At 33.4% G+C, this 26,753-nt stretch overlaps 1 protein-coding gene across 2 annotated transcripts in view; it reads left to right on the top strand.

Annotated features, from left to right (window-relative positions):
* LOC142325438 (phosphatidylethanolamine-binding protein 1-like) overlaps positions 1-26,202 on the top strand; it is a 43,872-nt gene extending 17,670 nt beyond the window's left edge. Inside the window, exons 3-6 of one of the 2 annotated variants that reach the window (XM_075367207.1) lie at positions 5,128-5,260; positions 9,910-10,047; positions 21,895-21,970; positions 25,901-26,196. In XM_075367207.1, the coding sequence (XP_075223322.1) occupies positions 5,128-5,260; positions 9,910-10,047; positions 21,895-21,970; positions 25,901-26,039 (486 nt within the window). In that variant the 3' untranslated portion in view covers positions 26,040-26,196. Of the gene's footprint in view, positions 1-5,127; positions 5,261-9,909; positions 10,048-21,894; positions 21,971-25,900 lie in introns of both variants that reach the window. The other variant, XM_075367208.1, reaches the window with a different exon arrangement.
* The last annotated feature ends 551 nt before the right edge of the window (positions 26,203-26,753 follow it).

Below are 26,753 nucleotides of genomic sequence, written 5' to 3'. Positions count from 1 at the left end.
GAGTCGTTGAGCGACCATTTCTTTGTTTGGTTTGAGATTAGGGATGGTGGGTCTTGTAGGATGGCGGCTGACAACAGGAGATTATGTTTAAAAGAGGACCTAGCTAGGCTTAAGAAGTTGGTGAAAGAGCCCCCTTAGTCGTCTGGAAAATATCTCCCCCAGCTGCCTGATGAAGGTGGCTCTGACAAAGGTGATGTCATCACCTGATGTCAGCCGTAGAATATCATTGGTATCTGAAAGTGAAGAAGATGCCATGTCCAAGGCTTCAGACACCTTGTCATCAGAAGTAGAGGCCATAACGAGAATGGAAAAAAGATGTAAGAAATAATAGCCAAAAGGAAAACCTAGGAGGTAAACAAATGTGATAAGTTGAAGAATCAAGATTTTTAGTGATTTTATTTCTGTATTTGTTGAGTTTGTAGTCAAGAATGAATTAATAGTGTTCAGTTTCATGTGAAATGTAAAAGAATTAATTCCTTTTACTTTTTTCTTTTTTTTTTGAAGGGAAAAGGGGCCAGCGACCAAAGTAGTCGATGTCCCTAAATCTCAAAGAACAACAATATCAATAATAGAAAATTATAGAAAATATAGAAGAATGGGAGAATGTAAAAAGTAAATACATAAATCAGTAGAAGCAAACTTAGGCAGAACAAAAATAACTAGTAGAAAACCTTGTATATCAGAGGATATATTGCAGCTGATGGATAAGCATAGAAAATATAAGAATTCTAGAAATAAGGAAGCTAAAAGAATCTACCAAAAATTAAGAAATACTATAAACAGGAAGTGAAAATTAGTGAAAGAAGAGTACATTAAAGAAAAGTGTTCAGAAGTGTAAAGAGAAATGATCATTGGTAAAATAAACGGAGCATACAGGAAAGTTAAGAAGAATTTTGTGGAGATTTTGTGAGAATTTAAGGAGATTTTGTGGTATGTAATCTAATAATATGTTAAATAAAGATGGTACACTAATCTATAATATGAAAGAAAAGGTTGGTATATATAAAGGTGGAATATATTGAAGATTTATGCAGAGGAAATGAATTAGAAACTGGTGTTATAAAGGAAGAAGAGGAAGTCAAAGAGGATGAAAAGGGAAATACAATACTGAGATCTGAATTTAATAGACCATTAAAGGATTTGAATGGGAGAAAGGCAACTAGGATAGACAGGATATCTGCAGAATTACTGTGCAGTGCAGGTGAGAAAGTGATAGGTAGATTATACAAACTGGTATGTAATATTTACGAAAAAGGACATCAGACTTCAAATAGAGTGTCATTGTTATGATACTAAAGAAAGCAGGAGCAGGTAAATGTGAAGAATACAGAACAATTAGCTTAACTACTCATACATCAACAATTTTAACTAGAATTCTGTACAGAAGAATTGAGAGATGAGTGGAAGAAATGTTAGGAGAAGACCAATTTGGTTTCGGGAAGTATAGGGACAAGGGCAGCAATTTTAATGCTCAGATTAATAGTAGAAGGAAGATTAAAGAAAAACGAACCAACATATATGCATTTCTAGACTTTGAAAAGGCATTTGATATCGTAGACTGGAATAATATGTTCAGCATTTTAACAGATTTAGGGTTTAAGTATAGAGGTAGAAGAACAATTGCTAACATTTACAGGAACTAAACTGCAACAGCAATAATCAAAAAGCATAAGAAAGAATCAGTAATAAAAAAGGGAGTCAGACAAGGATGTTCTCTATCCCCATTAGTTTTTAATCTTTACATAGAACTAGTAATCAATGATGTTAAAGAACAGTTTAGATCTGGAGTATAAGTGCAAGGTGAAAAGATAAAGATGCTAAGATTTGCTGATGATGTAGTAATTCTAGCCCAGAGTAAAAAAGACTTAGAAGAAACAATGAATAGCATAGATGAAGTCCTACACAAGAACTACATATGAAAATAAACAAGAATAAAACGTTAATAATGAAATTTAGTAGAAATAAAGTAGATGGATCACTGAAAATAAAATTAGGACGAGAAAAGATTATGGAAGTAGAAGAATTTTGTTATTTGGGAAATAGAATTACTGAAGATGGATGAAAAAGGAGTGATATAAAATGCTGAATAGCACAGGCAAAACAAGCTTTCAATCAAAAATATAATTTGCTTACATCAAAAATTAATTTAAACATCAGGAAAGCATTTTTGAAAGTATGTGTTTGGAGTGTAGTTTTGTATGGAAGTGAAACTTGGATGATCGGAGTACCTGAGCAGAAACGATTAGAATCTTTTGAAATGTGGTGCAATAGAATGTTAAAAATCAGGTGGGTGAATAGTGACAAATGAAGAGGTGTTGTGGCAAATTGATGAAGAAAGAAGCAGTTGGAAAAATATAGCTAGAAGAAGAGACAGACTTATAGGCCACATCTTAAGGCATCTTGGAATAGGTGCTTTCATATTGGAAGGACAGGTAGATGAGAAAAATTGTGCAGGCAGGTAACATTTGGAATATGTAAAATAATTGTTAGGGTTGTAGGATGTTGGTGGTATACCGAAATGAAACGACTGGCACTAGATAGGGAATCTTGGAGAGCTGCATCAAACCAGTCAAATTACCTAAGACAAAAAAAATAATAATAATGCTGATCTCTGTGGTGAAGTAGTAGCATTTCGGCTTTTCATCTGGAGGTCCCGGGTTCAATTCCCAGTTAAGCATGGTGTTTTTCATGTGCTACAAATTTTCATTAAGGCTAAATGACCATAGCAGTTGATGGTTGTAATCTCAACAAAAAAAAAAAATGAATAGTAACTTTCAACTTTATCACTGGGAGAAGAGTTAAATTGTAAGCTGTATTTTGAGTAAGTTTAGCAACATTGAATTACCAAATTTATTTCACTGCCAGCATCTTTATTTGTGACCCAAAACCCACCATTGCTTCATACAGATCTTCCTATAATATATCCCAAGATTTATAACATAACATTATTTTCCCACTACTCTGTCATAACAGTTTATACTTTTATTATGGTGCCCTTGATTCAGAACTTGTCATGTTTACTAAACCCTCACAGTTTATACAGTTGTTCTGGTAGTGAAACCATTAATTCTATTTTTCTACTTATTTTGTTATTTTGCAATTATTTAAGACTTTTAATTTTTTTGTTAACTTTGTTGTACTTGCAGATATTTAAATTATGATATTGGCAGAGTTTAGTTGTTTTATCATACTCATTGGGCGTTTATTACAAGATATTATTATATTTTTAAATGATAAAAAGTTATGTCACGGCTCACAGCAAAGGGACGTGGAAGAATTCTTAATTAGCCAAGCTCAGTCATACAATCACACAGAGAATTCTTGATAACAGCTGCAAAACTATTTTCAAAGATATTTTGTGAACAATGATCCTTTTTTACCCTTGAAATAGATAAAACAACTGGTTGCTGCATCATTAACATGCTTATTTTATTTCAGTATTGTTGGAGTTGCTAAAAATATATTTCTTTTATATATGGTATAAAACCATCACAGAATACAACAGAGTATATTATCTTTTATTGCAAAAAAATGTTGTTCTCAAGAAGAGTTAATATTAATAACATCCTCTAAAACAATAATAATATTTTATTATTTCATTTTGTATTTTAGTATTCTTGTTTAAGTATATTTTATTTTAAGAATATAATAACTTATTTTTCATAAAGAAATTGAGTCAGTAATTGCTCAGTACTTTATTTTAAATAATATTATGGTTTGCAAGTAAGTCAATTTAAATCAGATATTGTCAGTACATTTGTTGACATAATATAAAATAAAGTTAAAATAATTGTAAGTTAAGATTATTTTGTTAACATTAAACAAATATACACAATTATTTATTTATTTACAGCAACAACATGCTGACGCCAAATAACAGTTACTATTGGATGACAATGAATTTTAAAGTTTGTGAAAAATGTCATGTCTCTACTGGGTCTTGAACTCAAATCTCCACATGAATTACAGATAGGTGCTACTGCTTATTAAAAGATCTATTCTACTGATTTATACTCCACTATGAAGATCGGCGAAGCATACTTTACGTATGTTTTATATTCATTAAAAATATAACATGGGGCAGTTCTCTTATTACACAAGCCCTAGTAAAAGAGATTACATTTTTATAAAAATGTAAAATATATTTATTTCCAGAATTTCAAATTAAGGTTATAAAATATTCAATTTCATATTAGTTCAAGAAAGGAAAGGGTGTAAAAATCTGAAAACATTGCAGTATATACTATGATTTAATAAATGAATTTTTTTACTGTTGTCATATTTGAAAAGTTATCATTGTTAAAAAATATAGTACCATTAGAAAACAAGTAATGGCTATCGGATTACAAGCTGGTATGAGTGGAAATTATGTACCAATAGATCTGGCATGTAGCATCAGTAGGGAAAATGCTCTCAATATTACCATTCTCTGAGTTCGAAATTACAAATTTCACAGTGCAGTTTAAAGGTTAAATGCATTACTGAACATTTATTATCACATTTCTTGTTTTGTGATATGTTATTATATTAATTTTGCTCAGATTTTTTGCACATTGACCAAGAAAAACTACCAAAAAGCTTTTTTGTTGAGATTGCCTGTCCGTTTTTTGTTGTGATTGCTGCTGCTGCCTACACAGCTGAAACCCTCAAAAAAATAAATCTTGAGGTATTGTTTTACTCTTTGTACAGTTATAATCTCACTTCTTCAGACTATTATCTATTGTATGCTCAAAGTGATATTAAGAGGATGTCAATTCATTACCAACCAAGAATTTAATGAAGTGGTGTGTGTACAGCTTGTTCCTAAACCAAAAACATATTTTTTTGAGGCCATAAAGAGGCTCAAACAATGATGGAAGAAGTGCATTGAAAATCAAGAAGAATAAGTTGAAAAAATATGTTCTAAATGTTTTATTTATATTCTTTTATTAAAATAAAGTTTATACTTTTATTGATAATTTTTTTGGGGAAAGAAGCATGTTGGGACTGGTGGATTCAGCTATGTTAATATAAACAAGCTAAGGTAATACATTTATTGTTTTTATAAGTTAAGAAGTTTTTTGTTTTATTGTTAGTTTATAGAAACCTGCATTTTATTTCTTTAACATTCTGGAACTCATATTTCAGGTAGAAGTGCACTATGAAGCTGAGCAATTAGCTGTAACACTGGGAGAAATATTGACGCCAAAGCAAATGATTGTTACACCTGTAATTGACTGGTATCACAGGAAAAACCAATTCTACACAGCTATCATGTTGGGTAACATATCATTAATATATGCTTCTTTTAAGCAGAAGTGGATTTTTTCTGTTGGATGTAACTTTAATGTGGATGCAGGATAATGGCAAACAGTTGAATTGCCCATGTCATTAAGATTTAATTATCTGCCTGGGGGAGATCTCCCAAACCATGTTCATTTCTATTCTCCTTTACTTCCAATTAAAGTTTTGAGTTCCTAATCACCTGTTTTTTTTGGTTCAGTTACTTTTTTTATTCTGATTAAATTTCTGTTCTTATTAACTCGCCTAATTACTTTTATTTATCTCACTTTATCTGTCCCTTTTCCACGCTCATCCATACTTGCATTTTAAATTCTTCTAACCTTTCTACTTTGATTTTTTCTTAGTGCCCATGTTTTACAATTATACAAAAATATATTCCCAACATAATGCTTCATAAGACACTTCTTCAAGTCTAGCTCCAGCTTACCATATAATAATAACCTTTTCACACTAATAAATTCTTTCTTGTATATTAGATATTACAGCCAAAATATGGTTTTAGATGGCCTGACATGAAACTCCCTTGAAAACTGGCATACCATTCTCAAGGTAACAAACATTTTAAAATAATTTTCTGTTCTTTGAATGTACTCTTTTTTAATTTATCCATTACTTAATCCCAATTAATAAAATTTTTTAAGGGACTGTTGATGATATACTTCAATTACATCCCTGGATTTTTGTATTTTTCAAAACTACTTTGTTTAAATAAAGTTAATATTTACAAAGTGATATGTTCAAAGAACACCTGCTAGATGGTGATTCAGTGAATGAGGCTAATAGTTGGTATTCTTCTTGAGTTTCTACGCCTGCCATTTTGAAATAAAAAATTGTATAAAAGTCATTACATGTACGAGGGGCAGCTGAGATATAATGCAAAAGGTGAACAAAAGTCACACAAAGAGAAGTTGCTGTCATTTGTAGTTTCATTACAAAAATTATTGATCCAGTCCATTTTCTCTCAGTTGCCTACTATATCAATGCGTTTAAAACAGTGTGTAGCGATTGAATTTTTAATAGAGCAAAAAGTGAATTGATTCACTCGATGAAATGACTCATGAAATGATATTCATCGTCGTTTATGGTGATCAAACTGTTGATCGAAGTATTGTGAGTAAGTAGGCAATAAAATTTTGTGCATCAGAAGCCAGTAAAGCAAATATTGAGGATGAACCTTGCAGTAGTGGCTTTCTGACCATTGAGAAGACCCAAAATGGGGTGGATGAATCAATTCAATATGACCGTCATATCATACAACACTTCATCACCCTAATAGGCAAATTGAAAGTTCAAGTAGGACATACTATTGCACAACTGGGCTACCATAAATTCTGTTCCTGTTGGATGCAAGGCAAATTTGCAGAAAAAGCAAAGAAAGGAATAGTGTGAATAGCTATTGTAAAGGTTATTGTGATGAGGCTTTTCGATATAGTGATGCAAGAGAAACATGGGTGCATCATTATGACAGAAGAAAAATGGCAGAATGTGGAATACTACTACTACGGTTTACCACAAAATATTTAAAACACAACCCTCTGAAAAATAGTAACTGTATGTTACTATTTTAAAGCCAAGTCAATTATAAATTCTGTGCAAATCATAGTTAAATATCTTAGAAGATGTTTGTTTTATGTTTGACAATCCACAGAATAATAATGCACAGGATAATTCTGCAATATGATAATGCACACTTATCATGGACAACCACCTAGGGCTCTTGTACAATTTAAATTTGAACCTATTCTATATCTTCCTCACCAGATTTGGTGCCCTGCTATTTTCACTTCCTTCTGCAATTAAAGAGAGATGTAAGGGTGTTCATTGCACCAAAGATGATGAACTGAAGGAAGCAGTGAGGTGGATCAAAGAAAGATTGCCAGGATTCTTCACTGATGAAGTGAGAAAACTGGTTCACCTTGGAGAAGCGTGTAACTTTAAATGGTGACTATGTAAAAAAATAAATGCAAGTTTTGGTAGTAAATAAACAGTACTTCTGTAGCATAATTGTTTCATCTGATTATCTCTTTTCATTTGCAAGATATGAGTGATTGTGCATTACATTTCAGCCATCCCTTGTAAATTATTTTACCTAATGCAAAGAACTATTGTAAAATTTCATAAAAATTACCAAGTACATTTTGGTGTAATTGCGATACAAACACAAACAGATGACATACCAAAAGCTTTAGATAAAACAAGATCTTGCTTTGTTTGGTCAATTACATTATTTGTAAATAGCTACTTACTTTTAAATCATTGTATAAGTTGAGCCAAATATTAAGTATTTACACATTTTGATGAAGGATCCTAGTGATTAATATATAATTTTTATTTATTGTTGAAATTAGTAACTTTGCATAAGAAAACTGGTTAAAATTGTATTTTTACTTATTTATTTACTTCAGAAAAAGGAGGATGATGATGCCCAATTACATTTTGTTGATGTCAGACAGATTTTGTAGCATATGAAAACTGTCAAGCCTGATCTTTGATGAGAGACAGGATGTCATTCACAGATATCAGTGGAATGAGTTTCAAAAGATTTTCTTATAATTTTAACAAAGCCCAAAATATTGCATAGCTTATGATTATTGATATCATTGATTATGATAGCAGAATTCTACACAGGAAAGATGTAGAGTAAACTTTTAGTCAGCTGTGAGTTTTGCTGAAAAATTATACATAATCTTGCAAAAAAAAAACAAAATTAAATAAATTATTCAATTAATTTAAATTATCATTTTCTAAGAATTGTTTCCTATTATGTTGTTAAAACAGTAGTGTTTTTAATGTGTTATCTCTTATCAAAAGGTACCTCTGCCAACTTATTAAGTACATTGTTTACAAATTCAGTTTAATTGTACCAGCAACTTAAAACCAAAATCAGTAACTTAAAACCAAACCACTACGTATTAAACAAAGTTGCAATGTGTAACATTTTATGAATGAAATTAAAATATAAATTAAATTCCGTTTTTACATTAGTAAAAGTTTAAGGATCTCATGGGTTATACGACCACCACTATAACTATCCAATAAATATCTGTCCATGTTCAGTTATGAGATAACCAGATATATATATATTTTTTTATTATAAGACCCACCAAACTTAACCTACGCTTGCTTCGCTCGCTAGTCAAGGTTAGCGAGCGAAGCGAACGTAGGTTAAATTTGGTTACATTATATTTATACCTTTAGATTTATTGATTATATAAATTTATATATATATATATATATATATTTATATTTATTTATTTGGTTATCTCATAGCCGAACATGGACAGATATTTACTGGATATTTATAGTGATGGTCGTATAACCCATGAGACCCAAGTATAAATATGTTTTTAAACTAAAGGGGGCGCGTGTTTTTAGTAACACGCGCCCTGCGCCTGATACACTTTTGTGTTGTAATGATCATATTGAGAGTCATCTAACGCAAAACTTTGTTGTCATTGCCGTCTATTTCTTGTTGAGTGTTCGCCTTGGGTTCATCGATAGTGTGGGGATTTGATTCACAAATTCTATCTTTCAAACAGTCCAAAAGGAAAAAATCTCAATTAGAGAAATCTGGGGAACGTGGAGGCCACCTTATTTTGGTGAGCGTTCGTTCTTCTGTAAAAGCCACATGAATTCATGCTAGTGAATCGTTTGATGTGTGACACGGTACTCCGTATTCTTTGAAGAAGTCGTACTCTTTTTTACGATCTGTTAATTGAGTATAGAATTCCTTAAAAATTGTTCGGTACACTACTGTACTGATAATCCAGTCAAAAAATATTAGCGCCACTCTACGATCACCAGAAACAGTACACCATACACCAATTTTATCATCGTAAACTGGGCGCCAAACATCCGGTGAGGATTTTCAGTCATCTGATATACCTGATGTGCTAATTAACACAGCTTAGTAAAATGAAACTACGTAGAATCGGATCTACCTGTCCATTGACAGTGTTTTTAAGAAGCCAGTCGCAATAATTCAGATGTTTCGGTTTGAATTTTCTCTTAAGTTCTTGCACAGTCGTTACACGTACAGTTTCACGTTTAAATCATGAAGAATTTTACTGCAAAATGTGAATTTTACATGCTTTGTTGTGATAAAGATTCTTTCGGAGCGGTAGAAATTCTTCTTTGATTATCGACTATGGCTGCTATGGTTCTAAGGTCTATTTCGTTTTGCGTTTGAAACCAACCCCGTTGTATGCCATTTTTTAATTAAATCATGTATGTTTTTCTTTGTTGGGATACTGGCATTCGGGAATTTTTCCACAAATATTTGACGCGTTTCTTGAAAGGATGCAGAACGCACAGAAGTTTCCTTTGTAGCAACCCTTTCCTCAATCGAATAAAGCATTTTAGAAAAACACAATTGTACTGAAGTATGAACAGTTATCAACTGATAACGAACGAGAGTAGTAACATACACAACCAACACTGTAGCTAGTAGTGCAGCATTAAAATTGACATTCAAATAGCTGCAGTTTGAGACGACTTTTTGTTGATCACCAGGTATTATTTTTGTTTTCGTGATTGTAAGTGTAATTAATATCTTTACAGATGTATCGGTTTATTGACATTATTTATGAATAATATAACTTGTCACTACTAATTATATGATTGCAGACTTAGACTACCCAAGTCGAAGAAGACCTACGTGCAGAGAATTTGTACTTTGGATGTTAGTAAATATACCAGACAACAATATCGAAAAGGCACAAAATATAATTCAGTATTTACAACCTATACCAGGAAGTGGAACTGGTAATTATTTTAAAATTAAATTACAATAAATGAAGTAAGTTGGTTGAAACTGTTGTAAGTTGGTAATAATCATTCAGATATTTCATATTTTTTCTGGGTACATGTGAATTTTCCTCAGTGAAATCTGAAACACTGTAAGTTAGAGCTTTAGTAAAGCAAATTACAGGATATTTTTTTCCAGCGGATAAAATGTTTGATCAATAATCTGCTGCTCCTTTCTCTAAAAATAGCTATGTCTTCTCAGGATTTGTAAACAGGATAGGTATCCACTACCCAGATGTGGCATTAAAACTCTTTTGGATAGGATTATTTATTCTCTTTCTAAGTAATCATCTCTTTTTGTCCTTTTTCCTTCTTTTATTTGATGAGCACTTTCTTCCTAGAAAGTGCTGTTGATTTTGGCTAGATTACACTCAATTTGAGCTAAGGTCATGGTGACCTGTGTAGTTATTAGAATTTTGGATATTTGCATAGTGTAATGTTATCAACATTATCTACGATCTAGTTTATGGACTCTTTCCTACCTAGTGGCTACAAAAACTCGACTTGGAGCTGAGATATTAATTAAGTAAAATTGTACTTCTTAACTCCTCTTAAATTATATATATATATATATATATATATTTTATTATTATTATTAATAATAATAAAACGAATAATAATATAATAATAATAAAGCTGAAATGAAACGACTAGCACTAGATAAGAAATCTTGGAGAGTTGCATCAAACATGTCAAATGACTGAAGACAAAAAAATTATTAATATTATTATTATTATTATTATTATTATTATCCGCCATCCCGGATATTTGGAGACCACTCCTGATATTTCCCTCGCCTCCGAGGAACTAGTCACGCCGTCCAGGACTGGAGAGTCTTCGAGAATTACACCGGTTGCGACCACCAATATATCTCGTTTAGAGTACTAAATAGTGCACGGGAGCGCCCGGGGCCCCCACGGCTGGTGATACAACGTCAATAAAATCAACGAGAAGAGATTAAAAGGAAAGATCTCCTCAGGGATGGGCTACCATCCCTGAAACTACGGCTAGAGGCTTCTAGCCGTAGTTTCTTCGACCGTGCGGCTGATCGCTTTTGCATCCGACGCCTCCATGCCCCACGGGGGCCGAGGCACCGAAAGCGACATGTGTACTGGTGGACACCGGAGATTGTGGGATTGCGCCAAGAGTATTTTCTACTAAGACGAGCGGCGCAACGTACAAGGAATCGCACGAACGCGAACGCCACGTCAGCTGAGCAAGAGACGGCAAAGCAGCGGCTCCGTCGAGCCATCAACGTGAGCAAGACACGCTGCTGGCGAGAACTGACGGATACCTTGGATGCAGACCCTTGGGGACTGGGTTACAAGATAGTAACTCAACGATTGGTGGTCTCGCGGTAATCAGCTCAACTAGACGAGGCTAAAGCCGAGCACGTCGTAAAGATATTATTCCCAGCCCACTCGATCCGTACCGAGCGGAACTTCGGTGACTTGGGTCTTGCCATTTTCGATGGAGAAACTGGAGGGAGCCTACGGTCGCTGAAGGCCAGAAAAGCCCCTGATCCCGACGGCATACAGGGCAAGGTGCTCAAGCTGGTGGGGAGTTGCAGGCCCCGACTGCTTTTAGACATGTATAATGAATGTCTGGAGGCTGAGGCTTTCAGCGCCAGATGGTAAAACGCGCGTCTTGCGCTGATTCCCAAAGGTAAAGGAGACCCAGAGTCGCCGTCCTTCTACCGCCCATTGTTTATGCTTGACACAGCTGAGAAGATACTGGAGAAGCTGTTAAAGCAAAGACTGGTTGCGGCGATGAATAAAGCTGGTGGCTTGTCACCCAACCAGTACGGTTTCTGTCAGGGTCGGTCGACTCTAGATATAGTCGAAGAGGTTGTTGAGGCAGTGCGGCGAGCAGAGGACCACAGTCATTTTTCGCGGCGTGTGGTTCTTCTCTTTACGTTGGACGTGAAAAACGCTTTCAACTCTGCACGGTGGAGCGATATAATTCGGGGAACCTGAAGCATTCGTTCCACGTGCCTCGATACTTTCTCAGAATCGTGGACGCATACCTAAGGAACCGCAGAATGACGTAGCACACCTTTTTCAAATGTGCTGCTGAGCGGCAGATCGAGGGACACTAGGGGCGGATCTCGGAGCACTCAGCCCCCACAATGTGGTTGCGATGATGCTCCATGACCTGAGCAGCTGCGAGAGTGTGGCCCGATTCATCGGCACCATTCTCAGGATCAAGAAGGGTGACCTGGATAATCGTGAAAATTAAGTAGCGGCCTTCTCAGGCTAGGATATAACGACTCGTCCTGAAGTAATGTGTTAAACTGTACCGGGTCGAGTCCTGGTAGAAAGAGGGTAGTTTTAGTCGGTAGCCTGCTGATGGTAATTGGATAATACCATACCATGGATAATTGGGTAAAAGTTAAACAGAAAATTCCCCGATAAGTATAGTTCTTTTCACGTTTCGGCAATTGAAATTGAATTTAATGAACTTAAAAAGGCAGATATCTGGCTTGAGGAAGCTTCGGTTCTTCCATTTTACGGAAAGCTGAAGGATGGGAATTTTGCAACTGTTTCGCATAGGGAGAATGATATAATTCAACAATCTAAAAATGTTGAAGTGCTCATGGAGGAGAGTAAATCTTTTATCTACTAATGGGAGATACGAAGCATCTTAAGATCCTTTATCAGAATGTTCGAGAACTTCTAACAAAATCTGATGAGTTTTTGGCTTCCATCGGAGCCTGTGAACATCAGATTGTTGCTGTGACTGAGACTTTCCTCTCTGATTCTTCACTCAGTACCGATACTTCACTGATAAGTACCTTGAATATAGAGCTGACAGAGATCCAGAGTCCACTAACAAACACCGTGGGGGAGGATCCGTCATTGCAGTCAGCATGGACCTACACAGTTTTAGAAGACATGAACTGGAACTGGTAGAGGAATGTGTGTGGATCGAGGAGAAATTGCGCGATGGGCTTAATTTATTGATCGGCAACCACTATTTTTGTCCTGATTTTTCTCTGTGATGCTAAAAATTGACGCGATTGAGCCTGTTCTGGACATCGCATGTTATCGAATCATTATGCTTGGTGACTTCAACATTCCAAATGCATCTTGGAAGGATCGGTTTTTTTAGCCTGATATTTATTTTTATGTCAGGAAAAAAGCGGAGCTATTATTTGAATTTATGGATAGCGTGAATTTAATACAGCTAAATAACCTCATCCCTTTTAAGGGCAAATCTGTGCATGATTTAGTGCTATCCAGTACTGGTGTATGTCTCTGCAGAGGCCTTCTGTTTAGTCAACCCTGATGATCTTCATGATCCGCTCACTTTTGATGGTATGTATGGTATGATTTGTAACCACGAGGCATGTTTGATAAGGGATTATCGTAAGGCCGATTTCCTGGGACTCTATAGGGCAGCTGAGGCCACAGATTGAGAAATCATCCTTCAAGCTGTTGATCCCGAGGTACGTGCGAGTGTTCTGAAGACGCTGTTGATGATTTAGTGAACAGATTTGTTCCATTTCGTCGAACCAGAGTTAGAAGTTCGCTTCTTGGTTTTCAAGTTCTCAAGAGATCTAATTGTAGCTCTACGCAACAAGAAAAAGTTCAACAGGAAATTTCAGAAGTCTGGTCTTCTGAGGCATTATATTACATTCTCTTAATACAGGGAGAAAGTGAAGATGCTTACAGTCCGTGACAGAGACAGAAGATCAACTGAGAAGAATCTCCACTAGAAGCCTTCTGACTTTTTTAAATATATTAAGTCTCACTTAAATGATAGTTGTAGTGCTAGACCAATCAATATGAATGGAGAGGTTATCTTTCACGGTTAAGTAATTTATTTGGGGAATACTTCCATTCTGTTTATAAGCTCATAGTGGTAAAATATTTGATAACAAAATTGAGACGGATAAAATTATTACTGTTCCTATTACAAAAAGTGGTGATGTCCTGAAGTCTATAAAAGCTCTCAAGGGAAACCCTGCTGATGGATTTGATAAAATCTCCCTGATTGTGATTAAGGGGTTTGGAAGTATTTTAGCACCAGTGCTATGCTTTGCATTTAATTTAAGTTTAAAATGCGGTTTCCCGAAATAGATATCTGCATAACATAACTAATTATAGGTCGATCTTTGTATTGGGAGTCATTTCTAAACTATTCGAGAAGATTGTTCACGATCATCTAAATGATGTACTTGGGGCAAATCTCGTCGTAACAACATGGCTTTGTTAAAAATAAGTTTACAACAACGAGCCAGTTGATGTGCTAGTTGATGATACAATGAGTTAGTTGATGTGTTGACTTACATTGTGCCAAAGGTTGAACATCAGAGTCAGGTGGATGCCGTCTATTTTGATTTCAGTAAGGCATTTGATACTATTCCTCACAGTATCTTAATCAGTAAATTGAGATCTTATGGTCTTATTGATCCAATGCTATGTTCAGTAAAGTCTTATTTAACGGATCGAAGATTTAAAGTGAAGGTTAAGGAAAATCTTTCTGTTGAATTCCCGGTTCCTTCTGGAGTTCCTCAGTGTTCCAACTTAGACCCACTGTTGTTTGTATTGTTTATTAACGACATAGCCAGGTATATATCCTCACAATAATCATGTATGCTGATGATCTGAAGATATGTGCTAGGATTACGAGTGCATCTGATTGGATTGCGCTACTGCAGGACATTGATCAAGTGGTCAGATGGTCGAGATTCAGTGAGATGGAGCTTAACGCCAGTAAGACTAATGTCATAATGTATGCTAGAAAAACTGTACCAATTATATACGAATATAGAGTGAATGACACAGTCATTTTCAGAGTCAAAAAAATATCAAAGATCTCGGTGTTAATATCGACGCTAAGATGTTATTTAATGAACATGTAGCTGGAATTGTGTCTCGTGCTAGGAACTTAGGACTGATCTTCTGTGTTGGCAGACATTTTAAACATTCTACCACATTCCTGCGTTTGTATCATGTGATCGTTCGTCCATTGTTGGAGTTCTGCAGCGTCGCTTGGAATTACGAGTGCAAGTCTACCATAGAAAGTATTGAGGCCATCCAGAGGAAATTCATTAATTCCTTGGCTATTAGAGGTTTTGCTGATCTAGTCCCTTATGTGCAGCTGTACAGATTCTTTCAACTCCCGTTACTCAGTCAGTGTAGTAACAGAGCTTCTGTCTTGTATCTCTACAAGCTCCTATTTATTTTTATCTGGTGCGTATGACAATGTCATACGCACCTATTTATTTTTATCTCTCAATTTAACCAATTCCAATTGATATTCTGGCGCGGTCTTTAAATACGGTACAACCCATACGATTGCTGTTAATTCTAGTTTAGATTTATGATGTGAAACTGTAGCACGTATCGCGTTCAAGTCATTAGTAGCCCGTCTCAACACTAATTCTTGACTATTATTTATGATTATTTTTTATAGTTCTCAGCGAAACCCATCAACATTGATAATGGTATAAAAACATTTTAATTTTTCATTTCAATAATGTATTCATTTTAACTTCCCTCACCATCAATTTCAGATCCTAGAGATTTTCATTTTTTAATGCTTCCTTCAGTCAAGTTGTAACGTTTTTTAACAAAAAACTCATCATCACTTTCAGATATAAAAGGCATTATCTATTTATAGCAAAATAAAAATTCAATCACAGTAGTTTATTTACATTGTCTCAATACTAACAATATGCTCACTCGTTCACCGCCTAGATTTAATAAATTATAATTTTCATCAGTCAGCTTTGTCACTAAATCATAAATTTTTCTTATCTATTTGTACAAATTTAATATAAAATGGATATTCTTCAATCATATCACCCGGATCTACACTTACCGGGAAATCATACAAAATACGATCTTGCTTTTCATTTTTATAATTATCCGAAATAATATTACGTTTTACACGTATTACATTTACAGGAACTATATTTATCATTCGATCTGATATGTATGTTACATTTGGTTTGAGAATTCTCGATCCGTAACCCAATAGACTGCTGATACTAAAATCTTTACCTGAAAAATCTATCCATACAGTGCGTTTAATTTCAGTCTGTAATATATTGCTGTTTGCTTTCAAGGAAATATATATATTTTTTTTCTCATTTCGCCCTGTATATATTCAGCAATGTTTTCAATCTCATAACTACCCGACGGTGTGTTTATGTAATGTTTTTTAGTAATCTCATAATTATTATTTTCATATTTTTTGATATCTTTATCGAACGCGAAATACAATTTATTGTTTTTATTCTCTTCAACATTTGGAATAGTGTTCAACCATCAGACATTTTAAACCCAATTCATATTTCCCATAGTAAAGGTTGACTGGAGGAAAAAATGAAAAAATGATTTCTTAATCAGCGAACTAAGGGTGTCCCATATAAAACGCAACCCAACCTTATATTGGTAGGTATTGAAATAATAAAAAGGCATGTGTAAATGTAAATGTAATTTTTATTATTACCATCCATTACCTTACATTTAGAGTAAATGTTGAAAGTGGCCGCCATCTTCTTGAATACAAGCTTCAATTCTTTTTACAGCGTTTCTTGCAACTTTTTTCAAAGTTTGTGGCTGGATATTTAATACAGCTTGTTCAACATTGACTTTCAATTGTTCAAATGTTCGTGGTTTGTTGCTGTAGGCTTTTTCTTTGAGGTAACCCCGTAGAAAAAAATTCCGCCGCAGTCAAATCTGGAGATCTTGGTGGCTACAAGCCTCGACCGATAACACGATTACCAAAGAAATCCTCAACGAAATCAGAAGTTGAACCTGCGTATTGCGATGTCGCACCGTCATGTTGTAGCTGGCAGTGTCTGTCTTCCTCTTCCAAGAGTGCAATGAACTGAAATAAAATATCCTGATATCCTTCTGCATTAATGGTGTACTCGAAAAAAATAGGACCGATTATTTTCTTCCGCGATAACGCGCACACACGCCCAACTTCTGCGGGTGTAATTGTTTTTCGTGATAAACGTGGGGATTTTCAGCACTCCAAATTCTACTGTTTTGGCTGTTTACGTAGCCATCCAAATGAAACCGTGCTTCATCTGTGAAAAATAACGAATCCATAACATTAATTCCCTCACGCAGAAATCGACGGAACCGTTGACAATATTGTAGCCGTTTTTCTTTGTCGGGCTCAAGAAGTTGATGAAGCGTTTGAATGCGATAAGGTCGTAATTGTAATTATTTGGTCGCCCGATGAACAGTTGATTTAGAAAAATTAATTTCAGCAGACAAATGTCTGATCGATTTATTTGGCGAGGCGAGTAATCGGTCTTTGATTTCAGTGACTGTATCTGTATTCAACACTGACGCAGATCTTTTGTGTTCCTTGTTATTAACAGAACCATTCTCTCTAAATTTTGCAACTAACCTTAATAGTGATGTTTTGTTAGGAGCTGGTTTATCTGGGTACTTATGGCGAAACAAATCTTGCACTGCAACCACTGATTTCGTACTGAAGTACGACTCAACAATGAAAACACGTTCATCTAGCGAAAATACAATCTTGTCTCTAGCAATACACTGAACGTTATGATTGCATTGTTGTTACTATCGGTAGTGTTCTACTACGTCGCCGCGATTTTCAGATGTTGGACGAGTCCATTTCAGTAACGAGTAGAGGAGTAAGCTTGACTTTTGAAATTTCAGGGATGAGTGATTGATGGGTGCGTTTTATATGGGACACTCTGTATTACCTTCAATTGATAATACACACGACATAGCTATTAAGGAGAAAAAATAAATAAAACAAACATATAATTTATTCGCGTAAAAACTTTAAACATAATTGCCCGCAAATTACATCGTCGTCGGCTTGATGTCTAGTATAATTGTACGCTACATTAGATTCTCCACCGAAATAATTCATCAGTTGTGTAGGGGGGTGTACATTACCTATACTATCAAAATAGTCAAAAAATTTTTATTGTTTTTTCTAAAACAAACCAATGCGTACCGAGACCGTTTGAAGTGTCTAAATTAACTATAGCGCGTTCATTTTTTAAAAACTTTTTCGGTAAAGCGTCTATCATAAAAACACCTCTAAAATGTGAAATTTTCAACTGTTTTGCGTACTCAATCAATTCATTATTGTATAATGCACGTTTCGGTATTGAATCGATTATTTTTTTCCTAGTTTTCTTAGCAGTACCGCTGCCACCTTTCTTTAATTTCAATCTATCGCCAAATTTAGATTTAAGTTTCATCACGTTAGTTACTGCGTAGGCAGCTGCTTTTACAGTCAAACTGTTGTCGGGTGCGATTACGCGTTGCCAAACCCTTTCGGCTAGTGCTTTATCAGCTGCCGATCTCGTTTTATTATTTGAATATTTCGAATAAGCTATATCATGGAGTTTACAACCTTCGTCCAATTTATTGATACCTTTGTCGCAGGGCTTCCATCTTTTATTTAATTTTATTACAGGTCCCCAATAATTATAACCCGGTAAATGTGTCTCAAATGGTAATACATCTACAGTTTTATTGACTACAGAACCTATAATACTGCGTCCTTTTTTCTTATTTTTCTTTATCTCCATGTCTATATATATATATATAAAAATTATTTTCATTCAAATAAATTATTGATATAATAATCTAAATGATTCTTATGTATTCAAAAAGCGATTCCTGGGATCTCAGGGATTTGCTTTTAACTAGCAAATAGCCGACGCGCATGTCCGATCCGCGACTTTTAACTAGTCAGAAACTGCAGCTGGAATTTTTTACTGTTTACACTAACAATACTATCATAAAGACAAAATATATAATATAAAACAGCTGTTGAACTCAGGTAAATTAACAAATTTATATGCTTTACATAAGTAAGAAGAAAAGAGTTACATAGTGTATTTATCATTAATAAGGAGACATTAAACTGAACAATGATTGCTTCCATGCAATCTATTGTTCATGCAATGTTGTTGTTCACATGCAATTCTAAAACTTGGAAAGAGTACCTCAGTGCTATCAATGCACTTATAACTGCTAAATCCATACAGGACGTTTTTTCGTTAGGGTGTTTGTAATTATTTCTCTGAGGTATTTAAATTGGATTACTATTTTGATTTTATTACTGTTTATATTTACTTAGTTTAATCATGTTTGTTTTTGGGGACATATTTCTGTCTTTTTGAATGATATTTTAAGGGCACTTTTATTTGCAGTGTTTTGAAGTTCTATCTATAATTTAGCTTCATCAAAGTCATTTGCTACTAGTGCCTAGTCATCAGCAAAACCAAGACAGTTTATTTTGATTTTTCAACCTATTTTTACCTTAGGGGGCATTTTTCAAGCAATTCCCTCATTACCACTTCTAGAGTGCAATTGAATAATAGCGGTGAGAGCCATCATCTTGGCGCATCCAGTTTTGATCTCAAATGGTTCTGATAGCTCCCTTCTGAATTTTACCTTTGATTTAGTGTTTGTGAGGGTCAGTTCTATTATATTTATTAATTTGGTTTGCAATCGAGGTGACTTAGAATTTTGAGTAGGATTCTCTGTGAATGCAGTCATAAGCTTTCTTGAAATCTACAGTGTTATTACCATGTCTCTGTCTCTTTTTCTGTTGTAATCCATTATTAGTTGAGATTCATGATCTGGTCTGGTTCAGCTCCTCCAGGGTCTGAAACCTCCCTGGTATTTTCCTACTTCTTTCTCAAATTGTGAACCGATCCTGCTGAGGATGATTCTTGAAATAATTTTGTATGTTGTGTCTAGGAGTGAGATTCCTCTGTAATTAGGATCTGTTTTGTCCTCTTTTTTGTGTAGTGGTTTGATGAGAGCTATTGTCCACAGTTCTGGTAGTTCTTCGATCCAGATGTTGACAAGCTGTTGATGAAGGGCAATTTTTACTGATCTTCCTCCATATTTTCAGATCTCTAAAAAGTCTGGTCTTCTCTCACTGCTTTGTAATTGTTTAGCTCATCCAGTGCTTAGTAGACTTCTTTTATTGTGGGAGGGTTGGTGACTCCTAAACTACAACATTTTAGGAGTTCTGTCAGTTCTTCACAATTTAAGAGTTTGCTGAAATATTTAACTGGGATCTGCGCATTCTTTTCATTGTACCGTTTTCATTCTTTATCAGTAGGGTTGGGGGGGGTTCGTATTTTTGGATCTGATCTTTTAAGTTTTTGTAGAGCCTCTCAACTGTGTTTTATTGAATTCTTCTTCTATTGACTTAAGTGTGTCTTATGGTGTTATCTTTTTATTCTTGTTAGTGTTCAGGTGGTTTCTTTTCTTTGCTTTACTAGATTTTAGAAGGATGTTTCCGATTTTTTGGATTGGTGAAATAGCCATGCTTGATGTCTTTTCTCCACTGTTTTATCACATTTGCTGTTCTACCTCTCTCTCCCCCTCTCTCTCACTCTCTCTCTCTCTCTTCTCTCTCTCTCTCTCTTCTCTTCTCTCTTCTCTCTTCTCTCTTCTCTCTTCTCTCTTCTCTCTTCTCTCTTCTCTCTTCTCTCTTCTCTCCTCTCTCTCTCTCTCTCTCTCTCTCTCTCTCTCTCTCTCTCTCTCTCTCTCTCTCTCTCTCTCTCTCTCTCTCTCTCTCTACTGTATGTATAGATGGTTTATTTTGAGGTTTACAATATTAATTAACATTTCCAGAACTTATCTCATGCAATTTATAACAGGCCTACTATTTCATCTGTAATTCTAGACACTCTATTCTGTAAAGTATTTAGGGATTCCATGACAAGAATGCTAATCATGAAATACTGTATTAATTGTTTAGACTTAAACTTTACTTAACATAACCTTTACATTGGTAGGTATGTATGCCAAACCATTAATTAAAATATCCTTTACTAGTCTGCTTCACAGAAAATTTTCTTTTGTGCTGAAATCTTAACAATCACTGAAACAGATTGGTTTAGAATTCCAAGCCATTTCACTAAATCTTAAAGACATTTCTAGAAACGTTGATCAGTGACTAACATCATCTCATTGTTGGATCATAAAAAATTCTCTGGCTAGCAAAGATGCAATTTTATCATAGAGGAACTTTTGATTATCATTTCAAAATATTAAACATGACACCATTCTCCATTAACTTCTGAACTTCATTGTCAGAGATTCAGTCAACACATCAATATCCTTCCCTAGTTGCCCATCATTCACCATCAGTAACAATAACTACATATAAGGTGAACTCATGTAACAAAACATAACATGATCTAAAAGTATTACTTATGTGACATTATAGACAGTAGCAATTGATTGTTTTTCACTATACATCCTTGCTCTATAATTACTTAACAAAACTAATCAAAAGTTGGATGTAACATTATTTGAATAAACAATTTACTTATAGTAGGTTTTTTAAAAATTATTAATGGTTCTCATATCAATAAACTGCACTCCTTCATCTCAGATTCATTTAAATTGATTTTTAGTAAACCTGAATTGCCTCAGGGCGTAACATTCTGGAAAATGAAGCAAAATGCCAATAGCCAATAATATGTTTAAAAAACTGATACTCTCATCTAAAAAATCATTGGTTGCAGTCTTTCTATATGCTGTTATCATTTATTTTTTGCTAATATCTACAGCAGTTAATTTCACTTACAATTAAATGAAAATTACTCTTCTAGAAAATCTTCTCACACCAGTTGCTGGTAATTTTACTGATTAAGGGAGATATACAATTAGTTTTAAAAAGATCTTGTGGAAGAACAGTTTATACTCATAATTTGTAAGTCATTAATAATTTTTTAAATTATTAACATGTTTCAATGTATTTTTTAATAATTATTATTATAAAGGCAAATTTTAACAAAATTGTTTGCATTAATTATAGGTTTACATCGTTTAGCTGTTGTATTATATGAACAACCAGGACAAATTGTTTATACAGATCAGTACTTAAGTGTTCAGTAAGTGGAATTATTATTATATTTCAATAATGTTAGTAATAAGCTTGCATGATCTCAAGCAAGATATTTAAATGTGTCTCCCTGTTATGTGATGATTTTTGCTATTACTGGAAATTGTTGGAAGTAATAGAAAGATATAATGCTGTAGATCAAGGGTTAAATGCGAACAGCTAAAGGCAATCTTCATAAAGCAATTTCTTTATTTAACTGATTTCTGCAGTAAAAATACCCTTAATATTTAATAAAAAGTAAAAAATAGTAGACACAGAAAAATAGATGGGCCTGAACTTAAAAGTGTAATGGACTGGGATTGCATTGGTGATGAAACAGGAGGTTGTTAATTTTTCTTTGATCTTTTAGGAATCAGTGAGTCCATAATACAATCAAGGGTGCCAATAATTTTACAGGAAGAAGGAGAAGGAAATAAATTTTCTGTAATATTGCCAAAAATAAACATTTAATTTTAAAAAGTAAACAGCTTTTTTAAAAGTTATAACATTTCCTTAAATTTTTTTTTACACCAGTAATGGATTGAGAAACAATGATCTGAATTGAAATTGTCCTCCTTGATACCTTTTGGAAATCCTAACTTATAACACCTTATTTTTAGATTTCACTGAGAAATTAAGTAAATTTGTCTCCTGCATGACAATTGGTCATGATAAATTTATAGAATTTCAAGATAACTTTAATTTTCTTTCTAATTCTGCAAGACAAAAATTAATCAATTACTGCCACATATTGTCAAGAACTTCATAATCAAGAAATACCATGTGGTAAGATAACTCATCTAGACTGCATATAAAAAGAAGAGGAATATGAACTTTTTTATGATTGTTTTTATGAAAGAAGTTCAGTAAATGTATTAATTTTTTATGGCCTCCATATCATTCCTTTTAGCCATTCACAACTATCAAATGAAAATTAAATGCTAGAAAACAGAAAGAAACATCCAAGAAAACAGTGTACATACTTATACTTTGCACAAAAATAAGTAAATAAATGTGTATAAAACAATTAGAAAAACAATCAGAGATCATAGCAAAACAGAAAATATCATAGTAGTAGTAGTAATGATGAATAATAATAATAATAATAATATAATAATAATATCATGAATAAAGGTCCAGATCTAAGACCTTGTTCAATTACATAAGCAAGCAACTATATATTATGATAATTATACTCTTCAATATTTATTACTTATAACTGATAACTTACTTATAACTTAAATGCCATTAACAACAACATCCTCAGAATCATGAAGGGAACATTAATTTTTTCCAAGCGCCTTGCCAAAGGAACCAAAGAAACTATTTACTATTTCCAAACAAAAAGACAATTCTTTCTGAAACTAACATAAGGCACTCGAAAACCAATCAGTATTATCACTAAAAAGGCTTCCTTTGAGTACCTTACTAGCCAATATAACATCCTGAAACAACTGCCGATCACTCAGGGAACTAAGATCCCAGAAACTACATTGGTCCTTATAATCAGAAGACGCCTCACCAAAACTTTTGTATGTCAAAATGAAAAAATAGGTCTCTGAACAGTTTCAATTAAATTAAAAGTGTAGCCTTTTTTAGAATTACATATTAATGCACCATATCTAAGCTTTGGCCCCAATCTTTGTTTCATATAGATGAAATTTCAATCGCATATAATAATAAAAACAACAATATTTTTAAGAAATGATTTTATTTGTCAAATAAATTGACTTTACTCAACTGATTAATAAAAACTATATTAAATAAATTATATGAATTAGATTAATATGGTGATTTGAATCTTAATAAAAAAGATTAATAAAAAATATGCTTTAAAATCTTTAAAGCAAACTTTAGTTTTGCAAAATAAACTTATTATGAAATAATGATATGAAAAAATAACTACGAGAATCATTTTCAAAATAAGAATTGTTTGCATGTATTAACAAATCAAATGACCTTTTGGAATACCTTCTGATTGGGAATGTGTCTTAATTTGTTCGTGAACTTGTTACTTATCTTTGTGCTGTTGATTACATGTGATGTTATTTTTCGGCAGAATTTCATTAACTGTATTGATTGTCAATATTGCTGATTTCACTTCTTGATTGTTACCATGCAAGAGAAGATGAATCCTTGGAATGTATAGTAACGGGAGATGAAACATGTTTGTTTTATTACACAGCTGAACTAAATGACAGTCTCTTTAATGGCACCACTTGTATTTCCAATCAAAATCAAAAGTTCTAATAGAAACCTTCAACAATAAAGGTCATGTAACAGTTTTTTGGAACTGGAAGCACCTCTGATTGATTGTCTGCCTCTAGGAGAAACATAAGTAGACACAGAAAAATCTTAAAAAACTTACAGTGCGCTATGCAGAATTATGAGCATGGTCTGCTCTCTAGAGGGATGTGTCCACACTATGTAAAATGAATCCTCATGTTGCTTAAAAATACAGTAGAACAATTGCAAAAGAAGTTGTTATAGGTGGAACTGCCCATTTTCAATACAGTCCAGATTCTGGACTGTATGATTTTCTTACAGCGCTATCTTTTCTTAGGCGCTATCTGATTTTCTTCTTTTCCTGAAATTAAAAAAAGATGCATGCAACCACCAATCTATCATGGCTGGTTTCAGGTACAAAACGCACAGAATTCTTCAATATGAAACAGATGATCGTCAAGTTCTTCTCACGACCTTAAATCAATGAAATTTTGTTAAAAAATAATTTAAGACATAATTTTATTACAAAAACAAAGATTTTGAATTACGATAAGTTTATGGAAAAGAGATTCTTAATTAAAAAATGGCCTCATAGTAATAATTTAAACTAGAGTACTGTAGCTACATAAATAAGCCATAAATTTCATTGGTTTATTTGATTATTAATATTATTACATTTACATGTTTGTAATTAGCTTTATTTTCAAAATTGTCAGGTAGATCTTATATTTTTAGTTTATTTTTTGCAAAATAAGGATTTTAAACAAAAATGTCATGAGTTGTAAATTAAAGCTACACTACCAACAAGATTTTTAAGAATGTAAAATGATTAAATTTGTATCAAATTCATGAACTCATTTAATTTAAAAATAATGTAAACAAATAAATAGTGTTAGCATTTTCCATGGGCTAGTAACTGATTTTTTATTTTGTCATTTTCACATGGCAAAGTTCAGTGAGGATGTCAACTCCACCCTTTTCATGTGTTGAAAAAGATTTGATACCAGCAGAAATTTCTTGATCTTTTTTGCCAGAGTACATTTTTGGAATAAGTATCACATTTTCATTTTTCTTTTAGGAATTTGTAAAATAAGTATTTTGTCTGGATTGTAGATCTTGTACAGAACAAGTGGAATAAAATATTTCTTGCTATCATGTAATATTTAAGATGAACATGTATATTTAAAATGAATTTTTTCATCAAATAATTAAAATTATTATTTAACTTGTCTTCTTGTATATACAGAATATCTTCACTTTATGCTCTGTTTTTCCCAATACCATCTTGAAATCTGTTCCATCAAACATAATATTGCATATGTTTTTTTTCATCATCCTCATGTGCTTCTTGGCATAGAATTTGATTTATACTCTGTTCTGAATGATAGGTCAAAATTTGGTGGCCATATTAAAACAAGAATGAAATTTATTTATGTAGTAAACCACAAGCCATAACAAAATGAAAATAACATGTGAGGTCTATCAATTGTATGTCTGAAGGTCAGTAAATAACTACTACCATTGAAGGTAATGAATAGAAGGAGAGCAGGTGAGAGGGTGAAGTGTATATTGTAAATGCAGAAAAATAATTATAATGCAGGTTTTTAATCAGACATTGCCTTTTGGACTGATAGTTAAATCTTAGTGTAAAATTATGATATTAGAGTAATTATTTTTTACAAAATATTCTTATACATTTTTTTTTCATTTTCAGTGAAGTGGATGAACGAAAACATTTCAGTACAGTCAATTTTGCAGAGAAATATCATCTTGGGCATCCCGTTGGTGGACAGTGGTGGTTAACTGAATGGGATAGTACCGTTGAAGATTTTTATAAGCCTGATTTTTTATAAATAACAATTATATATCGTAGTAATACCTGATCAGAGATAGCTCCAATGAGTCAAAAAATAAAATTTATCAAATATGTATCATGCACACAAATATTAAACTTCTATCTCAGAAATAAATAAATAATTTTTTTATACTCATCAGTCAGTAAATAGATTGATATTCTTCTCATTCTATTTCTATTTTAGACAAATTTTATAATCTCAATGTATTTATCTACATTTTACATCCTAAAATTAATGAAAACAATGATTATGCAAGAGAAAATGTTTGTTTTCACAGTTGCAGTGGCCCCATGCCTGAGAGGTATTGTATGAGATAACATTTTTAAAGCATAGTCAAAAAAATTATTTTTTCAGTGTGTTTGTAATGACCATTTCAATTTGATAAGCACCAAGAAAAATATAAAATCATGTCAACCAACTTCTGGAATAAGAAAGAATGTGGGGAAGATCATTAATGGAGCATGTAAATGAACTGTAAATATACCTGCTTTGGTTAGCAGAATGAACTTGTAAATTTTACCACTGATCTTAAATGTATATCCAGTAGAATCAACCTGTTCCACCCATCAGCATAAACTGTTAAATCTGAATTCACCTGAGAAAAAATTTGTAAGAGGGTCAGCATGAAGTTGCTGTCCATCTTCCATATTCCTTAGAATTCTTTTATTTACTGGGGCAGTGAGTAATCTATTGCATTTCTTGTAATGTAAA

This window comes from Lycorma delicatula, chromosome 5 (assembly GCF_047948215.1).
Source record: "Lycorma delicatula isolate Av1 chromosome 5, ASM4794821v1, whole genome shotgun sequence".
NCBI lineage: Eukaryota > Metazoa > Arthropoda > Insecta > Hemiptera > Fulgoridae > Lycorma > Lycorma delicatula.
This window is presented reverse-complemented; position numbering and strand designations above follow the sequence as displayed.